The sequence below is a fragment of the Chelonia mydas genome, chromosome 8 (genome assembly GCF_015237465.2).
Source record: "Chelonia mydas isolate rCheMyd1 chromosome 8, rCheMyd1.pri.v2, whole genome shotgun sequence".
Lineage (NCBI taxonomy): Eukaryota > Metazoa > Chordata > Testudines > Cheloniidae > Chelonia > Chelonia mydas.
In genome coordinates this window covers 96,645,404-96,665,607 of record NC_057854.1, presented here as the reverse complement: position 1 = coordinate 96,665,607, position 20,204 = coordinate 96,645,404, and the positions used below count along the sequence as shown (strand labels likewise).

At 37.6% G+C, this 20,204-nt stretch overlaps 1 protein-coding gene across 4 annotated transcripts in view; it reads right to left on the bottom strand.

Annotated features, from left to right (window-relative positions):
• The window catches only part of FAF1 (Fas associated factor 1), a 302,183-nt gene that overhangs the window by 49,799 nt on the left and 232,180 nt on the right, over positions 1-20,204 (bottom strand). For all 4 annotated transcript variants that reach the window (XM_027824594.3, XM_037907794.2, XM_043552605.1 and 1 more), the window contains 2 exons: positions 4,729-4,865; positions 1,878-1,966 (listed from right to left, as the gene is read on the bottom strand). In XM_027824594.3, the coding sequence (XP_027680395.1) occupies positions 1,878-1,966; positions 4,729-4,865 (226 nt within the window). The remainder of the gene's footprint in view (positions 1-1,877; positions 1,967-4,728; positions 4,866-20,204) is intronic.

Here is a 20,204-nt window from a genome sequence, read left to right as displayed (position 1 = left end):
GGGAGATGAAATACATGAACCAATAAAGATTCAAGAAATTCCATGCTAAAATCTGCCATAATAATAATTACATTTTCATACTTAGATGGCACCTTTCATCTGATGCTCTCAAAGCACAATAGCCATCATGTCATGAGCTCACTTGATTGTGCCTTGGTATTGTGGTATATAAACATCATCTGTAAATGGTTCCCAGTCCAGAGAGAGCTCTTACACATCTTATAGGAGTAATACAAGGACATACTGAGGTATGTTAAGGATCCTGTTACAATCTGAAATAAACATTGTTTGTTTTATTGCTCTCTCAACCTTAATGTTACTCCCCAAAGAGCATTAGTGAATTTGCAGTTAGTAGGTAGACTGTTCTTGTTCTAAATATAACAGTATTATGGTGTATGGTAATTCTTACCAGTAAACATAAAAATGAGTGACATTGATCCCACCTTCTTACAGCAGCAGAAATCTAGACTTTTTAGGATACTACTAGTTACAGTTAAGCAACAGGAGGATTTCCCGGCATCCAACAGTGTAGTGATGACTTCCCATCACTCAGTTAACAAGATAGTACAGAATCTTTGTTAATTATGTTAAAAAAACAACAACAATGAAGTAAGCTTCTAGAACGACCCATCAAAATAAATCACTGATCTGATTTTAATTAGAAGCATAAGACACCGTTCTAATTTTAATTTTGAAATTTGTTGTACACCTTTACAATAACAATAGCACCACACTCTGTACTCCCATGCTTTGCTGACACAAAATCTATATTTTTACATACTGAACAGTTCAATACAGATTTCAGACCTCAGAATCTTCCTCAGTACTCTCACTTGTAACCTGAATTTTATCTTCTCATGAAGGCACTTAAAATAAATAAATAAAAAACCAGACTACTTGCAGTTAAAATGCAATCAAAAATTCAATTATCCTATGCCTTGGATTTGTCTTGTAACCCTCATATTAAAATTTGTGTTTAGTATTAAAGGAATTAAAGTTAATTTCTTTACCAATGAGTTATGGGGAACACAAATGAAGATGAAAAAATTAACTGGGAAATATACATGCAGATAGTGTGCATTCACATTACTATACAACATAATCAGTAAATCTGGTACTAATGAGTCACAAGACTTAAATGTGAAGAATGTGTTTAGTGAATTATTGTCAATCAATGTCTACACACCAGGATAACAATAATCTTGAATGGCAACACACCTATTATTACAAATTCCTTACTAAGTACTTCATTACTTTAAAATGTCACTCTCAATTTATAGAGTAACAGATAAACATCTCTCTACTGTATACCTGGCTTGTGTCTCCTTCTATGTAATTGAAACACTGACTGTTCCTGAAAACTTCATATTATCACTTACACATCATTTCGTTTCAAATGGTGATTCAATGGCACTTTACAAGTCTGTTTGTTCTAAAGCTTCCTTTTAAACCGAGTATTTTATTCTCTCTATATATAAGCATTTAAAAAACGTCAAACTACTTTTGTTTTCCGTCTGTGACTTTAAAGATAGACATGGGGAGTGTTTGTAGTTGTCATTTCCTGGTATGATCGTATTAACCTAGTATAATATTATTGGAAATGTAAACTATTACTCATAACCAATATTCTGAACAAGAAAACAAAGATCCTGAAAGTGACTAATAAAGCCAATATGTAACAAATTGCATTGATCTTTTGAAGAAATCAACTAAATAAATAAAGGAGATTTACTATTTTCCCCTCCCTAATGGAAGATGTGGATTGAAACACAAAGTAACAAACTTTACCGACACAAAAAGTCTTTTGTTCGTTTATCTTTATATTCCCCATCATCCTCGAAATCCATTAGGAGTCTGCAGTAACTGTCAACTCTCACCTCATCCTTTATGTCTTCTTGCTGCTGAGCACTGAAGATCTCCATTGCAGCCATCAGTCTCATCATTAGCTCATCCACTGTTGTGTTACCTAGCAACAAAGGAAGATAGCTGAACTTCATATTATAAAAGTTATTAAAAATGGAAAGTCATTCGAGAATTAATCCACAAGGAATAACCAGTGTTTGAAAAATGGCCGATTAGAAAATACTAATATCTCATTAGAATATTTTTAATTTGCCTTTTTGTTTAAAATTTTTAAAATGTTTCACCAGCAAATCCTAACATGTGCAAATGTAGTCTGAATTTTTCAGTGGTACAAATTAGAGTATTTGTTTTTGTACCGATTGGTAGCATCTCTAATTTATGTTAGAGAAAAGAATGATGTGTGAGAATCAATGACTTTTTTTTAGCTTTTTGCAACTACTATATATCACTATCTATCTAGGTAGAGCTAATCTTAGGTCACATGGGATAGGACATTACTATTAAGACTCTGTTGGTCGCTAGGTTAAAAGTAAAGAAGTTAAATCTGGAAGAAGAGCATTCTGAACCCACACGAATGATTCAGCTCAACATTAAACTCAAAATCAGTTTTGTTTTCAGTTGTAACAAGTTTTATTTTTCCGACAGCATATCTATTCCAGACTGACTAGCCCTGGACATGGAAGTCCTACATCTATGCATAAAACAAATCCAGCATAGGCCCCGGAAGTGGATGGTTCCCCACGCTGTCCTAGCAACGTGTGTCAACATTCTTCAATAGGGTTAAAAGGTCAGTTCAGTCTCCTACCATGATCCACTTAGTCTTTGGTTTCTCTCCTGTGACTGCTAACCAGAGTGCCAACTAGTGCCACCTGTGAGGGTGACTTTGGCATGAGGCCACTTGTCCATTAGGATTAGCAAAGACTGTAACGTCATCTAACATGAGCAACTACACAGCCTTCTGATGAGAACACATTTTAGTTACTGTCAACATGAGCTAGATTTGAACTGGTAACCAGAGGTAAAATTTTCAAGAATAACTAAGGCACTCAGGAGCTGAATTCCCATTTTCCAAAAACTGACTTAGGCCTTTAGGAGCATAAGGCTTACTGAAAGTCATTAAAACTTAGGCTCCCATGTGCCTTTATCATTTCTGAAAAGGTGCTTTTGAAAATTTACTCCTACTCTAGTTTTGAAAGGTTTTCTATATTTCATTAGTAGAATCATCTACTCCGCAAACAGAAACAATTGTATTTGTCCTGCTACACATGCATATAACTTCATAGGGCACTATGCATTTGATGATACAATCCTAAAAGGCATTCATGTTTCATTTCTCTAGGAAACATAAAACACAGCAAAATTTAATGTGTGTGTCAATTTTTTGCTATAGGTTCTGTCCCAAAATAAAAGGATGCATTTACTGGGGTAGATCACCATCTTAAAATTTAAGGAGCTAGTACCAGAAATCCCCACACATAATGAAATATACACCCCAGAGACTGAAGTGAAGTAATTTGGAATATTTTATAACAATTCTTGGACTCTGATTCAGCAAGATACTCACGCACATGACTAACTTTAAGCAAACAAGCACCATTGACTTCAATGGGATAACTCACATGCTTAAAGTCACACACATGTTTAAGTACCTGGCTGAAGTGGAGCCTATAAACCAGAGTAAATAATATAGTTATTTAATTATTTGTATGGAATAAGCAGATTTAGTAGAGCACAGAACTATTTAACCATGCATTGTCCTTAGGGGAGATAAACTCTGTGGCAGTTGGTGGAAAACGTAGATTTGGAAGTATCCTGTTTAGATTTATTAAAAGGGAAAGTACATGCATAAATAAAAAGTAACTCTTCTGGCCAACTGATGGAAGGAGCACTGGTGATTCCTCCAGAGGAATTATCCATTTGTCCACTCTACAGAAGGAATCATTGGCAATGAGAGAAGCCAATGATTGCAACAGCAAACAGCTTTTCCTTCTCTCAGGAGGGGACCTGAGGCTGAGACTCTCTCAAGAAAATGCAAGGGGACTAGAATGAATGAGCTAGGTATAAGAAACAAAGCAAATGAGACAGAACTTCATAAAGGAAACTTAAGGGTAAAGCAAAACAATGGGATGGAAGGAATTCTGCCTCTTTGATGCATTTTAATTTGCAGAGTTATTGAAGAATTGCAGTCTAAGGGACCATCCAAACAACCCTTTCTCACCCGAACAATCTCAATGAAGTCACTGGGACTACTTAAATAAGAACGAACTACTCAGGTAAGTAGCAGAATCTCTCATTATTTGGACATTGTATTAGCAACTTTGAGTCTGTTGAGGTCCCCCATTCTACAGTCAGATCTACGCAGGCGGGCTCATGCCCAAATGGAATCCACTAAAGTCAACAGGGATCCATGTGATCGCAAGGTACCATTCACACAGATCTGACTGCAGGATCGGGGCCAAAACTAGCTCACACTAAATAATGGGGTTAATCGCAGCTTGGCGCTCAGCATTTACAAAAATCAATGCAGCTTCCTACATATGGATTTAGAAAACTATATTTAGCTCCTATTTTAGAAATGTTGGCCCAGACAGTTTAATATTAATGCAGTTCTCTATCTGAAAAAATATTAAACCATGATTTTATTACAATTATGTCCATTAAATCCTTTAGTGTTACATAACATAGCATATTTATGTACAATGGCTATTTATCTTTCTGTAATGCAGTTTTTGTTCTGTAACAAGTTAATAATAAACATCTTAAAAATCTCATGACGAAGACTAAGAATTAATAACAAAGAGGTCTTCTGACAGTTTCAATACCCATATAAGAAATAGGTTCCCACCGTAAAGGAACAAATTATACCTTGTATTACATTCAACACCTCATTAGATGATCGTTTTCCCATAATAATAAGGAAAAGTGGAAACTGATCCGTCTTCTGAGTTCGAATAGTTTGGGCTACAACACTCCCAAAGTGTCTAGTGCACATTGTCAGAAACCTAAAAAGTATAGAAAAACAATATAAGTTTAAATTGTAGAGTTTCTTTAAGTTACAGTGGGTTTTTTAGAAAAGAATTCAGCCAATACAAATGTCTTCCTTAAAGAAATATTAAAATTTGACAGTTTACTTCAGAGCTATACATAGCTTAAAACCTGGACTGCTGTGTTCAGTTGTGGAGTTCCTTATCCCTCAAAATTTACCACAAAAAGCCCATTTTCAAAGATGATAGATTCCAGATGGGAGGCATAATAATAAACTTTAACTGGCAATGACAGTGACTTATTTGATGGAGAATTCCATTTTTCTGTTCGGTATCTAGCAAACTGTGCTCTGAACAATACAAAACTAGAAAAAATAAACAATAAACCAATTTTCAAAGATGACAGATTTTTTTTTAAATAAGTGAATAAAGGACATTACTTAAACTATGAAAAAAGTATAAAATTACTATTACTCATACAAGAATAATAATTTAACAATAAAAACATTAAAATGTTTTAATAGGTTATAAAACTAAAAACCTGTACTTTAGAATTGTATTTTCTTTCAGAGTAGTAGCCCCTTCAGTTTCATACTTAGTGTGGTCTAAAAACAATAATTCTATGCTTTTGACCAAAAAAAGCGCTCAGATATTAGCATACAGAAGTCTAGCATTAGTATTCTTAACACGATCTTGAATAAATGAAAAAACTGATAAAGCTTTTCTCTTCCATTAGAGGACTGTTTGAAATTAGCATTTCTTTCAAGAGAAAAGGGTAGCTTATGATATGTTTTCAGATCTGATGGTAAAAAGTAAATGTCATAATAATAATGAATTATGAAAGACCAAATGCAAATATAGAATGCTTTAATAAGATCCAATTTAATAAAGTCTGTAAAAATAATGGACTTTTAATAACACAGGTCACAAAAGGCAAAACAGTGGAAAATCTGAGGACTAGCCACTGGTACAGGCTTATTAATTCTTAATTATGTTCATGAAAGGCAACTTAAATCGTGTGTTTTCTTATGCCTTATGATAATATTTTAGGTAACAACTGCTCTGAAATGTGTGCTCTAACTGATGAGCAAAGTCCTGTTGTCACATGCATTAGAAGGCAAATCTATTTGAAAAGACAAACTGCATTAAAATGTCATGTGCTCAGAATCATTTGATATCAAAATCCAAAACAGAATCAAAACACAAGTTTTAAATCAGTGTACTTCTGGCTAATAAAATGGCTCAGAAATTGGGCTGAAAATTGAAAAAGTCCATTATTGCAAAAGTGGATTTGGAGTTGAAAGTGCCCAAAGTGTGGGGGGAAAAAAATTGAGCCAACTTCTGCTACAACAGAATCTTAACATGGAGAAAGGACATCCTTTAGTTTGGCAACAATAAGCAGGGCGTGGCTATTAAAAACATTTCAAAGACATAAAATGCATTTCTGGAATTTTTCAATTGCCTCCTTTGTTATCCAGGTTTACTAGATTTTTGCAGTCCAGAACTATTATGGGTGACAGAAAACCTGCTCATTTAAAAACCTGTTAAAGTTATGAGACTATACCATGACAAGCATACGCCCAGACATGCGAAGTGCTCTTATTCTTTTCATGCTACTAGACTGCATAGGTGTCACAGAGTAGCTGCCCTTTACATTACGAGCCAAGTGAAGTCCCCTGAACAGTACCATTTCAGAATGCTGACATACTCTGGAAATCTGGAATATTGCACTGAATTCTGAGTACCATGTTACCAAAATGATATTCAATAACTGAAAGAAGCTTGGTTAAGAGCAATACAAATGATCAAAGGACTAATTTATTAGAAATAACTAACAAGCTAAAGACACCCCGTTTAGCTAAGCTACAATAAAAGGGGACCTTGTAACAGCCTACACATACACACACTTCAAGTAAGGAGAGGAGTTTTAAGTGTGGGATGAAATCCTGGATCCATTGAAGTCAATGGCAATACTCCGTGGCAAACTGACTTCAGCGAGGCCAGGATTTCAGACCCAGGGTATAGTTAGAAGTAATGAAATGAAACTAAGAAAATGAAAAGTTGAGGATGTATAGCAAGGAAAACTCCCAGTCAGTGACATGTATTAAGACTGTTGAACAGTCTCCCAAGAAGTGGTAGAAGTCTCGTTGCACAGGACTTACAATTTTACTGGACAAAACCATAGAAAGACATAAGATAAACAAAACTAGGAGGGAGTTAGACTGCATGACTTAATAGGTCTTTTACACTCTTAAACCAACAGGCACACAAAACACACCCAAAATATAAAACTCTGGTCATTTTCTCATTCAATTCTGCAATGCAATGATTATAAAGTGGATTGTGTGCACACAGGCTGTATTCTTTCACCAAATATCACACAACAAACTCATTAAGCATACCATGCTACCAAGCAGTTATCAGTACTACTTTCATACTTCTGAGAGAATTAATAGTGGCATGGAGAAAAACAAGTGTTTTATTCTCTCTCACAAGGGGATTTTCTCATTCTCATCTAGATAAAAGTGTGCCAGTTCTTCCAGTGGATCGCCAAAGCTGCCAACAGAACTCACATTACAAATACCTGTGGAGCTCATCAAAGAACCAGATGTCACTACTGGAAGACTTGTTTTCCACAACAAGCTGGATTACTGTGATCTCCAACCAAAAGTGGAAATGGAGGAGTACTGGCAGAAAGGGAAGGTAAATGGCACCCTACTAGTTCCTTTGTTTTTTAATTAAAAAAATATTTAGTGTGTACGTGGGGGAGATGATTTAGGGGTGGAGAAGGATGAGAAAGGCCAAGATTCTTTGCGGGGGAAATTCTATAGGAAAAAAAACACTCCTGCAAGAAAGTTACAAAAATAAACTGCATAAAAATAATTAAGTGTTAAAGCAGTAGCACATTCTCCACTTCTCCTGGGAACTTTGAGTAACTAAATCAGAACTTATTAAAGCTTGGAAATAAACACATAGGCACTGACCACAGTTTCATAAAAACAAATGCAAAACCAAAAACTGAAACAGGTTCTGACGATTTCTTTTCTCAATTCTTCTATGTGAAATTGTCTGGAAAGGGAATAGGATTATTAGACATATCATATCCATCAGTTAAAATCAACCAGCAGTGAAATATCGTTATCTAGGTGAAATAAAGGCATAGCTTTTGAAGGTCTGCTGATGGTGCAGAACACACACACAGACACACACACACCAATTCCAAATAATACTAACAAGGTGTTCCAGTTCCCTCATAAATATTCTACGTGTATGGGTCTCAGAGTAAATCAGGATTATATTTCCTCATACAAGAGAATAAAAGGCCACAGGAAATAGTTGACTACTTGAATAAAATCTCTGCAAGAACAGCTGATGTCACATGACAAACCGCAAAAAAACTCTAATTTTCAGTAATCTCTTGCAATTTTATCACAAATTAGGCAATATTTGATGTTTCTTTTAAATCTTCAGCTTCTAAATCCTGTGATTGAGAAAATCTCAATTTTCATTTAAATTTTTTTTCTGGCCTTTGTGGTTGCTGAGACAAGCACGAAAACATGAACTGTAATGGCTCAGAAGCAAATAAAAAGAATCCAAAGTTTATTGTTTTTAATAGCTCGTGATATTTAAGCCAAGTTCCTGATTTTTGGTGGCCCAGTGCATGATTTTTGACTGCTTGGGGATGTAAATACTCTATTTTTTGACACTGTGTCTGGTTTTATAATCCTAATTTTCCCTAATTCCTTATTCTGCTTTATATTTGAAAAGATTCTATAGGTCACAGTTTTGGGGCCAAAAAAATCTAACACATCTTAATATTAGGATAATGCATTCAGAAGAGTCGTTTCCAAAGCTAAATATCTAGGTCATTTTCATATTTGCCTCACCCCACCCCATAACAGGCACAAAAACAACACTTCAGAAGCAGCATTACTGGGAAAACTCATGAAAGGAGCTTGAGTAATCCCAGAGAAGCAGCAGTGTATGAGGTCATGAGCATACGCACAGACACGTATTTCACGCTATCTGACTCCTAACCCAAGTCTCAGAGCAGCAGAGGACCTGTGGTGAGTGAACACTTACTTGAGATCTGCAAAACAGTGTCAGAATAGACTTTGTGCAAACTGTATGTACAAAGGTAAGTGAGCGGTAGGGCCTGGCTCCTTACATAAAACAAGTCAAAAATGAAAGCATCTCCAGGAAAATGAAAAAATAAAGACTCATCATTAGTTTTAGTCACTCAGAAAAGTTCTTTTGTTCTTCCAGCTAATTTTGGGACCACCTTTAAAAACAATCACCAGTCCCAGAGCTGGATTCTTATCAGTGGTGCAGGACATGAATATTTTTGTTTAACAGTACAGATTTCCAAGTTTTAATGCCATTCAAAAACACAGAGGAGGAGACAAATGCAGGATTTAAAAAATAGAAAAAACCCCCAACCAAATAAAATGCCTACAATGTATCTTTTTTGTACTAAAAAAGGACTGGTATGTTGTGATCACCATTTACCATGCTGACCAGTATTGTCTCATTACTTCCTTAGGCTTCCCCATATGTTGCTGTATTCACCTGTTTTTGTCTTATACTTAGCTTGCAAGCACTTGAGGGCAAGAAGTGTCTTTTTGTTCTCTATGTGTGTACAGTGCCTAGCACAACGGGGCCCTGATCCACAGCTGGGGCCCCTAGGTGTACCACAATAGAAATAATAACTAACAATGGTGTGTAAAATCGAAAACCACAATGTCAAATACTATAAATGTTTGACAGTGTTCCTTTAATACTTCAATTTAAACAACACGGTAACAACAGAGAGACATCTAGACTCTTTCTTGTAAAGAGGTTTTGTGGATTAGGGATTCAAACTGCAAATCACACCTTTTGCTCTGTAACTTGAGAAGGGCTTCAGCATTCATGGCCATGGATGGCCTGGTCACAACAATCAACCACCATTCTCTTTCTGCTGGATCATTTTGGCCTTTAACACTGGATCATAAAGTACGATTCACCTGCTTATGGGACCTGGCTCAGTCACGTGGAATTGCTTTAAAATTGGCTCTGGTTGTTCTTTTTGGGGTGATTTATCACAGGACTGACCGTTCTAGAGAACTGAGTTCTCTATTTGCCCAGAGAGGTATAACACAGGCAGCAGCACTGCCTACCTCCGTTAATCCTGATCCAGTCAAACCACTTCTAGGAGAGAGAGCAGATGAGCGCCCATGCCCATTCTGCCAAGAGAGATGATAACCGTGACACTGTTTTTCAGAGATGTGGCCACCTGAGTGATTGATAACTGGATTGAAACCCCCAATTTATTTCACAGAGGGAACAGAATAGCCATTATATGGTAACAACTTTTAAACTGATGGTATTGAGGTGAACAGCAACACATATATCCCATTACCCATCTCAGGACTCATCCAGTTCTCCAAGACATTAGGATTTTAAAAAACATGACTGGCTATTAGTGCATAACCTGGTTTAAGTGAAAATATTTCAAATAGTTAATTCTGTTTTATCTTTAGATTAAATCAATAAACTCATTCAGTTAAAGGTAGTGTAGAGTAAGTGGTGCTTTACCACTGAACAGCATACTCTGAATGCACTGAATGGCATCCTGATTTTCTATTATGGACCCTGGTGCCACTGTCTTGCAAGTTCTTCATGGGTTCAGAGAAAAATTTAGTTTTTCCCTTTCCTTTCTCTTTCTGTAAATAAGGCCTAGTGTGCATATTTAATAAAAACAATTTCTCCAGCTACATCTCTAGATTTATGCTTCTATTCCTTCAAAGTCTAAGTATTTTATTACATAAAACTTGCCTTATACTAACAGAAGAAATTTTATACAATTCCAGAATTTGCAGTCAAATTATTTAAAACTGTTACCAAGCTTTAAAAGAACGGAGAGAATTTTCTGAACACAAATGTTTCCAATAAGATATTGAGTACCAATGCTCAAAACACCTATAGGACTATTCAGCATCACTTAATATCTGTGTTTTTCAGAGGCCTTATTGTACTTTTGCATATGTTTTTCTAACATATCCCTTATGTCTGAAAGGTGATGTTATTGATCTCTCTCATTTTTTTAAAAATAATGATATCGAAACGGAGAAAACGAAGAAGTCCCATTGGTCTTCAGTCCTCAACCCAACTAAAGCTGTTCTGAAAGAGCAGGGTTTATATGTTTATACATCTCATCAGGTCTAACTTACTTAAAGAAACCGTAAAACTTTAGAAGCATCTGTGATGTTGGAAAAGAAGTTGTAGCCTCTTTCTAAAGCACAAAGAAAACTACGGTGAATATTAAATATGCAAGACTCCTAATTATTTTTAATATTAATTTTATACTCTGCAAAGTCAACATAAATCTCATATGTATTAGGTATTTAAATAAAAAATGTTAAATCTGAGGCTATGCAATAGTGTATTAAACAAGCTTGTTATGTATGGTCTTCATAGTACACTGTTAGCACCTTAACCACTTAAGTACCATGCCTTCTAGGGCCGTAGTTATTGACTTAGGGAGAAATGAGAAACAGACACAAGCGTGTGGTTAAAAAGCTAAAGGCTGCATCTAACATCAAACTAAGGGAGTCCCCAAACTACCCAGCAGAGACTGGTCCAGTGGAATTTGCGGCAATGGCCATGAAAGCCCAAAGCATGAAAAGAGCAGGTTACGCTTAGTTTTTATATGCAAAACATTTAGGAATTCTGCTCCAAAGCAGAGATCTCAATCACCCCTCCTTCATGCAAGGTTAAAGGATACAGGAGAGGGAGGTCTCAGTCTGCATGAGACACGGAAGCTCTCCCTTCATTATGCAGGGTACAGCATGATTAAGACAATACCCTTTATCTGCATGCCAGGGTTCATACTCAAAGTTGGTCACTGCTAAACCAATCCCACCATCCACCACTGGACACCTGATAGAATAACTGATAAAAATATAATCAAAACATACCCTGCTCCCTGTCTGGACTACTAGGTTCTAAGAGGAAAGCAAAGCTGCTCCACTGCACTTGACAGCGGGAAATATTTCTTCCAGGGGGCTGGGTGAGCCCAAAGCACACCAAAAACCTAGTACAATAAAATCATAATGCAGCTAACCACAACAACAAACACCACCACCACCACAGGGGTGGGCAGTTTGGATGCCAAAGCAGCATCAGCCCTAACCCAGGAGGAATGCTATATGCACTCTGCATTTCCAGATGGGAATGCCCCCATTCAATCAGGGATGTTGTGAAGATCAATAGCAGTTGTAGGAGTAGGCAGATGTGCCCCTGCGTTATCTCCCAGTACCATCCATGTCCATGCCTTCTCGTTGGGTTTTAGGTCTTACTACATAGTATATAAACTGCTCTGGTTTTATTAGTTGATTGACTTCTGGTGAGGGACTCTGGTCAAGCATCCTCAGGAGCTTCAATACCATTTGACCATAAGGTTTTACCAAGGCAGCTTTGTAGGTTTAAATGGAGTTGTGCTTGATTGACTTCCCTTTTTCCTCTCTGAGAGATCCCAGAGGCCAGTGCGTGGCACTTGCTCTTCTGCCTCCCCTCTCTCGCCAGGGGAACACAGAGTTCTGTTCTTTCACGGTCCCTCTTCAACAAAGGTGAGAGGCTATGAGAACTGAGAGTGCAGAGGCTGCAATGTCATTGATAGGCTTATGACCCACATCTTTACATCTCCTTTTCATTACACTTCGTTTGAGTGGCCACATCTGGCTGAGATATGGTTGGACAAGAGATAGCTGGCTAAGGCATGAAGGTGTTAAGATAGATGTGTGGCTGGTTGGCTAAGAGAAACCGCCAGAACAGTAGATGGTTAGATGTGCTTCCTCAGCCAAAGGGATATGCCTGTCTTTTGTTAACACCATTTATTTTCAAATTGTTAGTCAGACTGGATCCTCAGTTCTGCTTGGATATTCAGGTAGCAACAATGGCCACGATAGCATTTGAGTGTGCTGAAGAAGTTAACTTTACATTAGTTAAGAAAGTGGTAGGCACTTAAAGAAAAGAGAAAAGGACAAAGTCCCTACTGCAAAGAGCTCGCAATCTAAGTTTAGACATCATAAACGAAGTACTGTTACCTTTCCTTCCAGATGTGGACTTCACCACATGACTTTGTCATTTCAGACTGGATTACTACAATTTACAGTATAAGGGGCTCTGCCTGAAGACCACTTTCAATTTCAGCTACTGTAGTGTAATATGCTGCTACCTGTTTTCTTAAGAGTGTTTTTTTTTGTATGGAGCACGTTACAGCTGAGTTCCAATTACTACACACGTTTCCAATACATTTGTGGGTTCAGTTCAAGGTGCTGGTTTTGTGCTATGAAGCCCTATGTGGTTTTAAACCTTGTATTGTCTTAACTAATAGACCAACTCTCCCCTGCTCCAAGTCAATAGCGAAGGGCAGTTCTGACTGATAGTCCTTATATATGTCCGGGACTGTAAGCACAGCATTCCCAGCTCTGGATCTCACTTTCCTCAGTGATCCAGCTGAGCCCAAATTAGTCTACCTTCGGTCAAGTTCTGTGTATTCACAGAGCCTTTTGCCTTAAGAGTTTGAAAGGCAACTGGATGTGAATTTAATTTTTTACTGGTGGGGTTTTGAGGTGTTGATACTTGATGTGTCAGATTTGCATGTTAATTTATATAGTTTAAAATTTTTGAAATGTGCCCAGAGGATACACTCTTACTAACTGAAAAAAACACGTATATTAATCAGATCAATGGAGAGAATTTACTTTTTTTTCCCTCGCTCATGTGCCCCGACATAATGTGGAGCCTAGCAATCGTGACTAAAACAAAGTAAGTTTTAGGTTTTTAGGCTTCTGAGTCTGTTTAACAAATATTTTTAAACTAGAAACTTGAAATCATCTCAAAGAAAATGCATTTTAAAATAAGGATATTTTACCTTTCCTGATGAGTCTCTGAAGTATTATAAACAGTTTAACCATCATCTATATACAGGCTGGGTTGTTCGCAATCTAAAGAGACAATCACCTTTTATCCTTTTCCTTTTTTCTTGTCTCAGTGCTATTAGGAAACTATTCACAAGCACAACCCTGAACAATGCTATGCAGTAATTATGACTAGATGACAAAGAGATGTGAACAATTACTGAGCCCATTTTGAAACCCTACACTAATAAAGTCATTAGATGCTGCCCTTGCCATGATCCTTCTAAAAGCTTCTGAAGTTACAAGAACACACAGCATTGTTTGTGGGGACAATTGCTGCTGGCAGAATGCAAACCTTGAGTTAAACCATGCTGCAAATTGATCTTGACATTCTGTTAAGACCGCCACTAAAATCAAAAGCAAAGTAGAAAAGGAGAAAATGAACGGGTGGGATTTAATCATGAAACAGGAGGGTTCCCTCCTCACCTTCTTTCCTCCTCCTCCTCAAAACAAACCATAGAGAAAATGACAAACTCGCCTGGTGTTTGGGAACCTTTATTTTTAAAACATTAATTAGACTCTTGACCTGGTTGATTCTAGTGACTAGCACTGTATTGCTTTTAAAGGCTATTAAACAAAATGTTGCAAAAAGAATAGATAGGTTTGACAAAACTGTATAAAAAGCTTGAGTGTGCACTGAAAGTCTTAATGCCCAAAGAACAAGTCTATCTGGTTTGCAAGCTACCTATACAGAATCTATATTCACCCCCTGGGAAGCAGTCAGAAATTAACAATGATTGAGTCCAGAACACATAGACCCCACACCTGCAGCATGTGTGTTGGAGGATCAAATTTGGACTCGAGAGCTAGAGTATTACGGTCAACTGGTCTTCATCCAGGCATGCATCATTCATTAGGTTAGTATTAAGGGTCAGCAACTGTGAATATGGCTAATCCTTGATGATGGAAATTGCAGGTGAGGACAACCTGCTGTTGAGAAGTGCTTTAGTCAATTAACTCTTTCCTAAGATTCAGCAAAGTGAAAAACTATCATTTGAACATTAAGACTAACAAGCACCTGTCAGCACAACTGAGAAAAGTTGGCAATGTCTTGAAATATTGCACCCAAGGGCTTCGGGTTCAAAAGCTAAGAAGCTAACAGACACTCTAGTTGCTTGTTTTATGTGTTTGCTCATGCATTATATATACATACACACTAGTGAAAGTAACCTTTATTTGGCCCTACCTTAACTTGGGCATTTTTAGTTTTGTTTTAACGTTCTCCCAAAGAAGTTTTTTTTATATAGTGTGTGTATGTGCTTATGTATTGTGTATATAGATGTACACATACATTACTGTGTTCACTCATACACTATACACACACACACACACACACAAATTACATAAAAACAATGTTATTCAGGTTGCAAAGTCAAGCATCTGAGAGCTGGGAAATGGGAGATTTACGGTTGTCCATTCAACCTTCACTGTGTCCCCGTGTGTCTATGCAAGAAGCAGAAGTTCTACAGATAAAGTATTTTGTAATCATGTAATTAAAGACCGCATCATAATGAATACATACATGGGGGAACAAGTAAGATTACAAAGACAACTATATATCTGGCATTTCCTAATTTGTGAGTGCCTGACTTTACAACCTAAACCTTTTAACTTAGATTTTTATTTTTATATGCAATATCCTAGGGGTTTTTTTTAAAAGGAAAAAGTTAAAACAAAATGTATTAGGTACAACTTTAACAGCTCCCTCATCATACATCATCATCAGCAGGGTTTGAACCTAAACTTTCAGTACTGCAGCATGGACTTATACTATTTTATCTACAGGAATACCAATATCAGCTGGCAGCTGGAGAAGGCAGTTATTCCAGAAGGGCAGAGTACGGTCTGGTGATGCCATATGCTGGATCTAGGAGAGTCGTTGGGAGTATTCTGGCCTGCCTGTCTCTTTCCCCCACCCATTTGGTTTCTGTTCCATGTGGTGCCACCAGAGTGGGGGGAGGGCTGCTGTGGCCATGCACTGGGTCCCTGTGGTGTGGTCAGAGCTTTCTCTCGCCATCACTGCCCAGCTACTCTGACAGGTGTTCCCAGTGCAGTACATGTTGCTACTGTTTTGGCAGTGGCATGGTCCCAGTTCTTCAGGATATTAATAGTCAGTTATTGATTTGCCATAAGGAACAGAAGTGACAAAGGGAAATGGTAATTTTTAACAGCTTATAACAACCAAACCTGAATGGAATTTAATAGGGCAAGTGCAAGTCATGTCGCTAGCCCTGGGGCTTTGTCTCTGCTGAATTTCAAAGACCTCCTGCAAACAATGGAGGTGTTAGGGCTTCGCAAAAAGAAAGAAAGGAAAAGAAAAAAAAAGGTGATCTTTATAATGGAGAGCATTAAACAAACTAAATACAAGGGTTACCACCACTCTTTCTGCACTAATGCATGAGCACATACAGCAATGTATGAAAAACACACTTGAAAAAACATCTTTAATGAAAACATTGAGAATGGTTGAAAAATGCCCAAGTTCAGATAATATCAAATAAGGGTTACTCCTCTAATTGACACATATTCCACTGCACCTGCAGCTGGGTGCCCAGACTTGTATCTGGAATACAGTGCATTGACAGACATCTAGTCTCCTTAGCCCTATGCCATGATGGAGGAAGGCTTCATCCTCTCCTCTGACCGTCCTATTGAATCACACCCTCCTGGTGGCCCCTCCCCCCCAAGCCATCTAATTCCAAGGACAGCAAGGATAGTTTCACATCTCTTTGTCTTTCTTTAGTTTTTCTTCTGGGCTCAGTCTGAGCTTCCTAGCAGTTTCTGATAGTAGCTGGATTTTGCTGCAGTAAACAAGTGACATGACTATAGATCACCTGCTCCAGGGCATGACACATGATTGGTTCATCTTGTTAGCCCATGGGATTAAGTGAACTTGCTTGACCTTGAATAGTATAGGTAAACACTGAAAGGGGAGGGAAGCCAATGATAGTAGAGGATGACTGTAGGTTCCTCATCCCAACTGCTGCCAGGATCTAGTATTACTCTTAGGTATTATCTTGCTAAGGTCAGTTGTATATTCTGTTGTTGTAGCCATGTTGGTCCCAGGATATTAGAGAGGCAAGATGAATGAGGTAATATCTTCTATTGGACCAACCTTGTTGGTAAAAGAGATAAGCTACACTGAGCTCTTCTTCAGGTCATAACTCAGCTCGATGTAGCTCAAAAGCTTGTCTCTTTTACCAACAGAAGTTGGTCCAATAAAAGATATTACCTCACCCACTTTGACTCAGTTGTCTCTCTTGGCATTTATACATAAACTGTACTCAGCGATCCCAATCCTAACGAGTAGTTGCATATTTAAACATAGAATTCAGAGAATGGAAAAGCTAATGTTATAATAGCAGCATTAACTGATCCACAAAGCACATATACAGTGTTTTTGATAACTGAACTGTTACATTTATAACTTAGCATATACAGTCAATCTACCTTTTTGTTTTAATTTGTCAATTCACCAACAGCAAAATGTTTTCATTCTAGGGTTAAGATTATTGCCCCACTGACATGTCAAATAAATAGTATTTGTTTGTTTGTTACTATCATTAGTACCAAAAATCAACTAAAATGACTTAACAGCTAACACCTAAACTCTAACTCACAAGTAAGAAAGTTACCAAAAAATTAACTTTAAAATACAGGGAATAAGAAATCTCTTCCTGGAGGATTCTTGTACAATAAAGTAAAAATACTAAGTTTTTCTCCTAAATTAAGTTACCTATTTTATTACATCAATTATTTTATACTTTTAATTCTGATTCTTTTATGCCAATGCTTTTACAATTTATAAGAAACTTTTTAGCCAATCTCAGCCAAATAAAACAGCAAAAACAATCAGAATTTGCAGCATTTACTTAAAGTGATTGCTCATTACCCTGTAAAACTTGTATCAGAGACAAGGAGCCCTGTAAGTCAAAATGGAACATCTAGTTTACTGTATTAACTAGAACTGTCCTCCTATTTGACAGTATAACAGGCCACATGTATGTGTAGCTTGAAAACTTTTTAGATATAAAAAATACGTCTCATAGTCGTAGTGCTAATTAACTGGCATGATTTCTTGTGTCATTGAGAGCAATAGTGAACACCAAACACTTGGGCTTACAAACTCAGTTCCTGCTTTTGTTCCTGCTGAAGTCATTTATAAAACTCCCACTGACAGTGGTTGCTGAGTTGATGGGGCCACGAGGGTCGAATCCTGCAAGGAGTTGAGCACTGTTGGATTATGGCAATGCAAGCTTGGCTCCAAGCATATCACAACTGACTGAAAAACGTTGTTAGAAAATGGTGAAAAATCTCAACATTTCGAAGCTGTTTCATAGGGCTCAAAATGGACACCTTTTAAACAATATTTTAAATCTAAACCATTACTGAAACATTTTTCTGACGATGAATAGACACCCATACGACGACTTCTGACTAGAGTTCATTTAAAAAAAATAACTATAGGTAGGACCCTACCAAAATCACGGCTATGAAAAACATGTCACGGACTGTGAAATCTGGTCTCCCACTGTGAAATCTCGTCTTCTGTGTTTACACCCTATACTATACAGATTTCACAGGGAAGACCAGCGTTTCTCAAATTGGGGGTCCTGACCCAAAAGGAAGTTGCAGGGAAGTCACAAGGTTATTTTGCGGGGAGAGTCACAGTATTGCCACCCTTACTTCTGTGCTGATGTCAGAGCTGGGCAGCCGAGAGTGGCGGCTGTTGGCCGGGCACCCAGCTCTGAAGGCAGCGCCCTGCCAGCAGCAGTGCAGAAGTAAGGGTGGCAATGCCATACGATGTCACCCTCACTTCTGTGCTGCAAATGGTGGCGGCTCTGCCTTCAGAGCAGAGCTTCTGGCCAGCAGCTGCTGCTCTCCTGCTGCCCAGCTCTGAAGGCAGCGCTGATGCCAGCACAGCACAGAAATAAGAGAAGCAGTACCGTAATCCCCACCTACAATAACCTTGTGAACCCCCCCCCCTCCCCACACACAACTCCTTTTTGGGTCAGGACCCCTACAATTACAACACCCTGAAATTTCAGATTTAAATAGCTGAAATCTTGAAACTTACGATTTTTAAAATCCTATGACCATGAAATTGACCCAAATGGACCGAGAATTTGGTAGTGCTCTAACTATATACGGTTATTACAACACTTTAAAAAATGTTTTTAATTGAAAATGTCATTCTTGCTAAGGAAAGATTGTGGCAATATAATTTTTTTCCTATTAGCTGAGAACAATTTTGATTCTTTCTCACACACACAGACCCACACTCCTGTTTTCTTGAACATCAGAAGTCACTATATCGTGAAGTTATTCCATTGATAGAGCTAAATACAATATGTTGAGAGCTCTGTATGCTACCAATAGCTGTGACCATTAACAACATAACATGCTCAGTCCTCATAAAACAGGCAACTGGCTGTATTGTGACTGGATTATGTTGTAGGCCCTCATCCTGCAATGGAACCTGCTAGCACAGGCCTTTATGCCCATGCAAGATCCCTATTTACTCCACTGGGACTCTGCATAGGATTACCAGTCATTGCCAGTGATTCCAACCTTTAAACAGCGTGAAAACAGCAGAGAACAGAAAATCAGAGTATCTCAGAGAGAGGCTACATCATTTTCTGTCTAGATGGGGAAAGAAATTATCCATAGCAGACAGCCTCTCTCTCCTTGCCAAATTACTCACAGTACAACAGTGAAAGCGGTATAGTACTCCTGGTTTGAGATCTCCTACAGAATTACAGTCCATCGATCAGGATGTATAAAATAAATGGGACTGATTCTCCTCCGCATCACACTAGTTTTATACTCATGCAGCTCCACTGACATCAGTGGAGTTACTCCTGAAATAAACTGGCATAAGAGAAGTAGGTCCATATTCTTTTTTCCCTTCTGCTTGAAGAGTTAAGTATAATTGTAGAGATGCACAACAAAATTAGATCAATGTCCACTGTTGTTTCACTGAGAAACATTTTGTATATAATTTATTGTTATCCAAGTTTAGTAGTTAAACAATGATGCTACTGAGTATTTATTTATTTATGGCAATGCCCACCGCGTACTGGGCACTTTCCAAACAGAGAAAGAGGCATAGTTCCTGCCCCAAGAAGCTCATAACCTAAAAAGTAAGATGTAACATTATATATAAACAATGAATCATGCTATTTTGTGCTAACGTGTCTTATTTACCCCTTACTAATTTTTAACCTCACTGTTAATATGACCATTTCTTTGTTGTATGATGTTACCAGAAAGCAAAAAACGAAGGCTTAAGAATCCTATCATACTACACAATCAGTGACTAGATTCACTGAGAATAGCTATAAAGCCTTAAACAAGCCCTTTATTTTGTGTTTTAAAAGTGTCATAAGGAGTT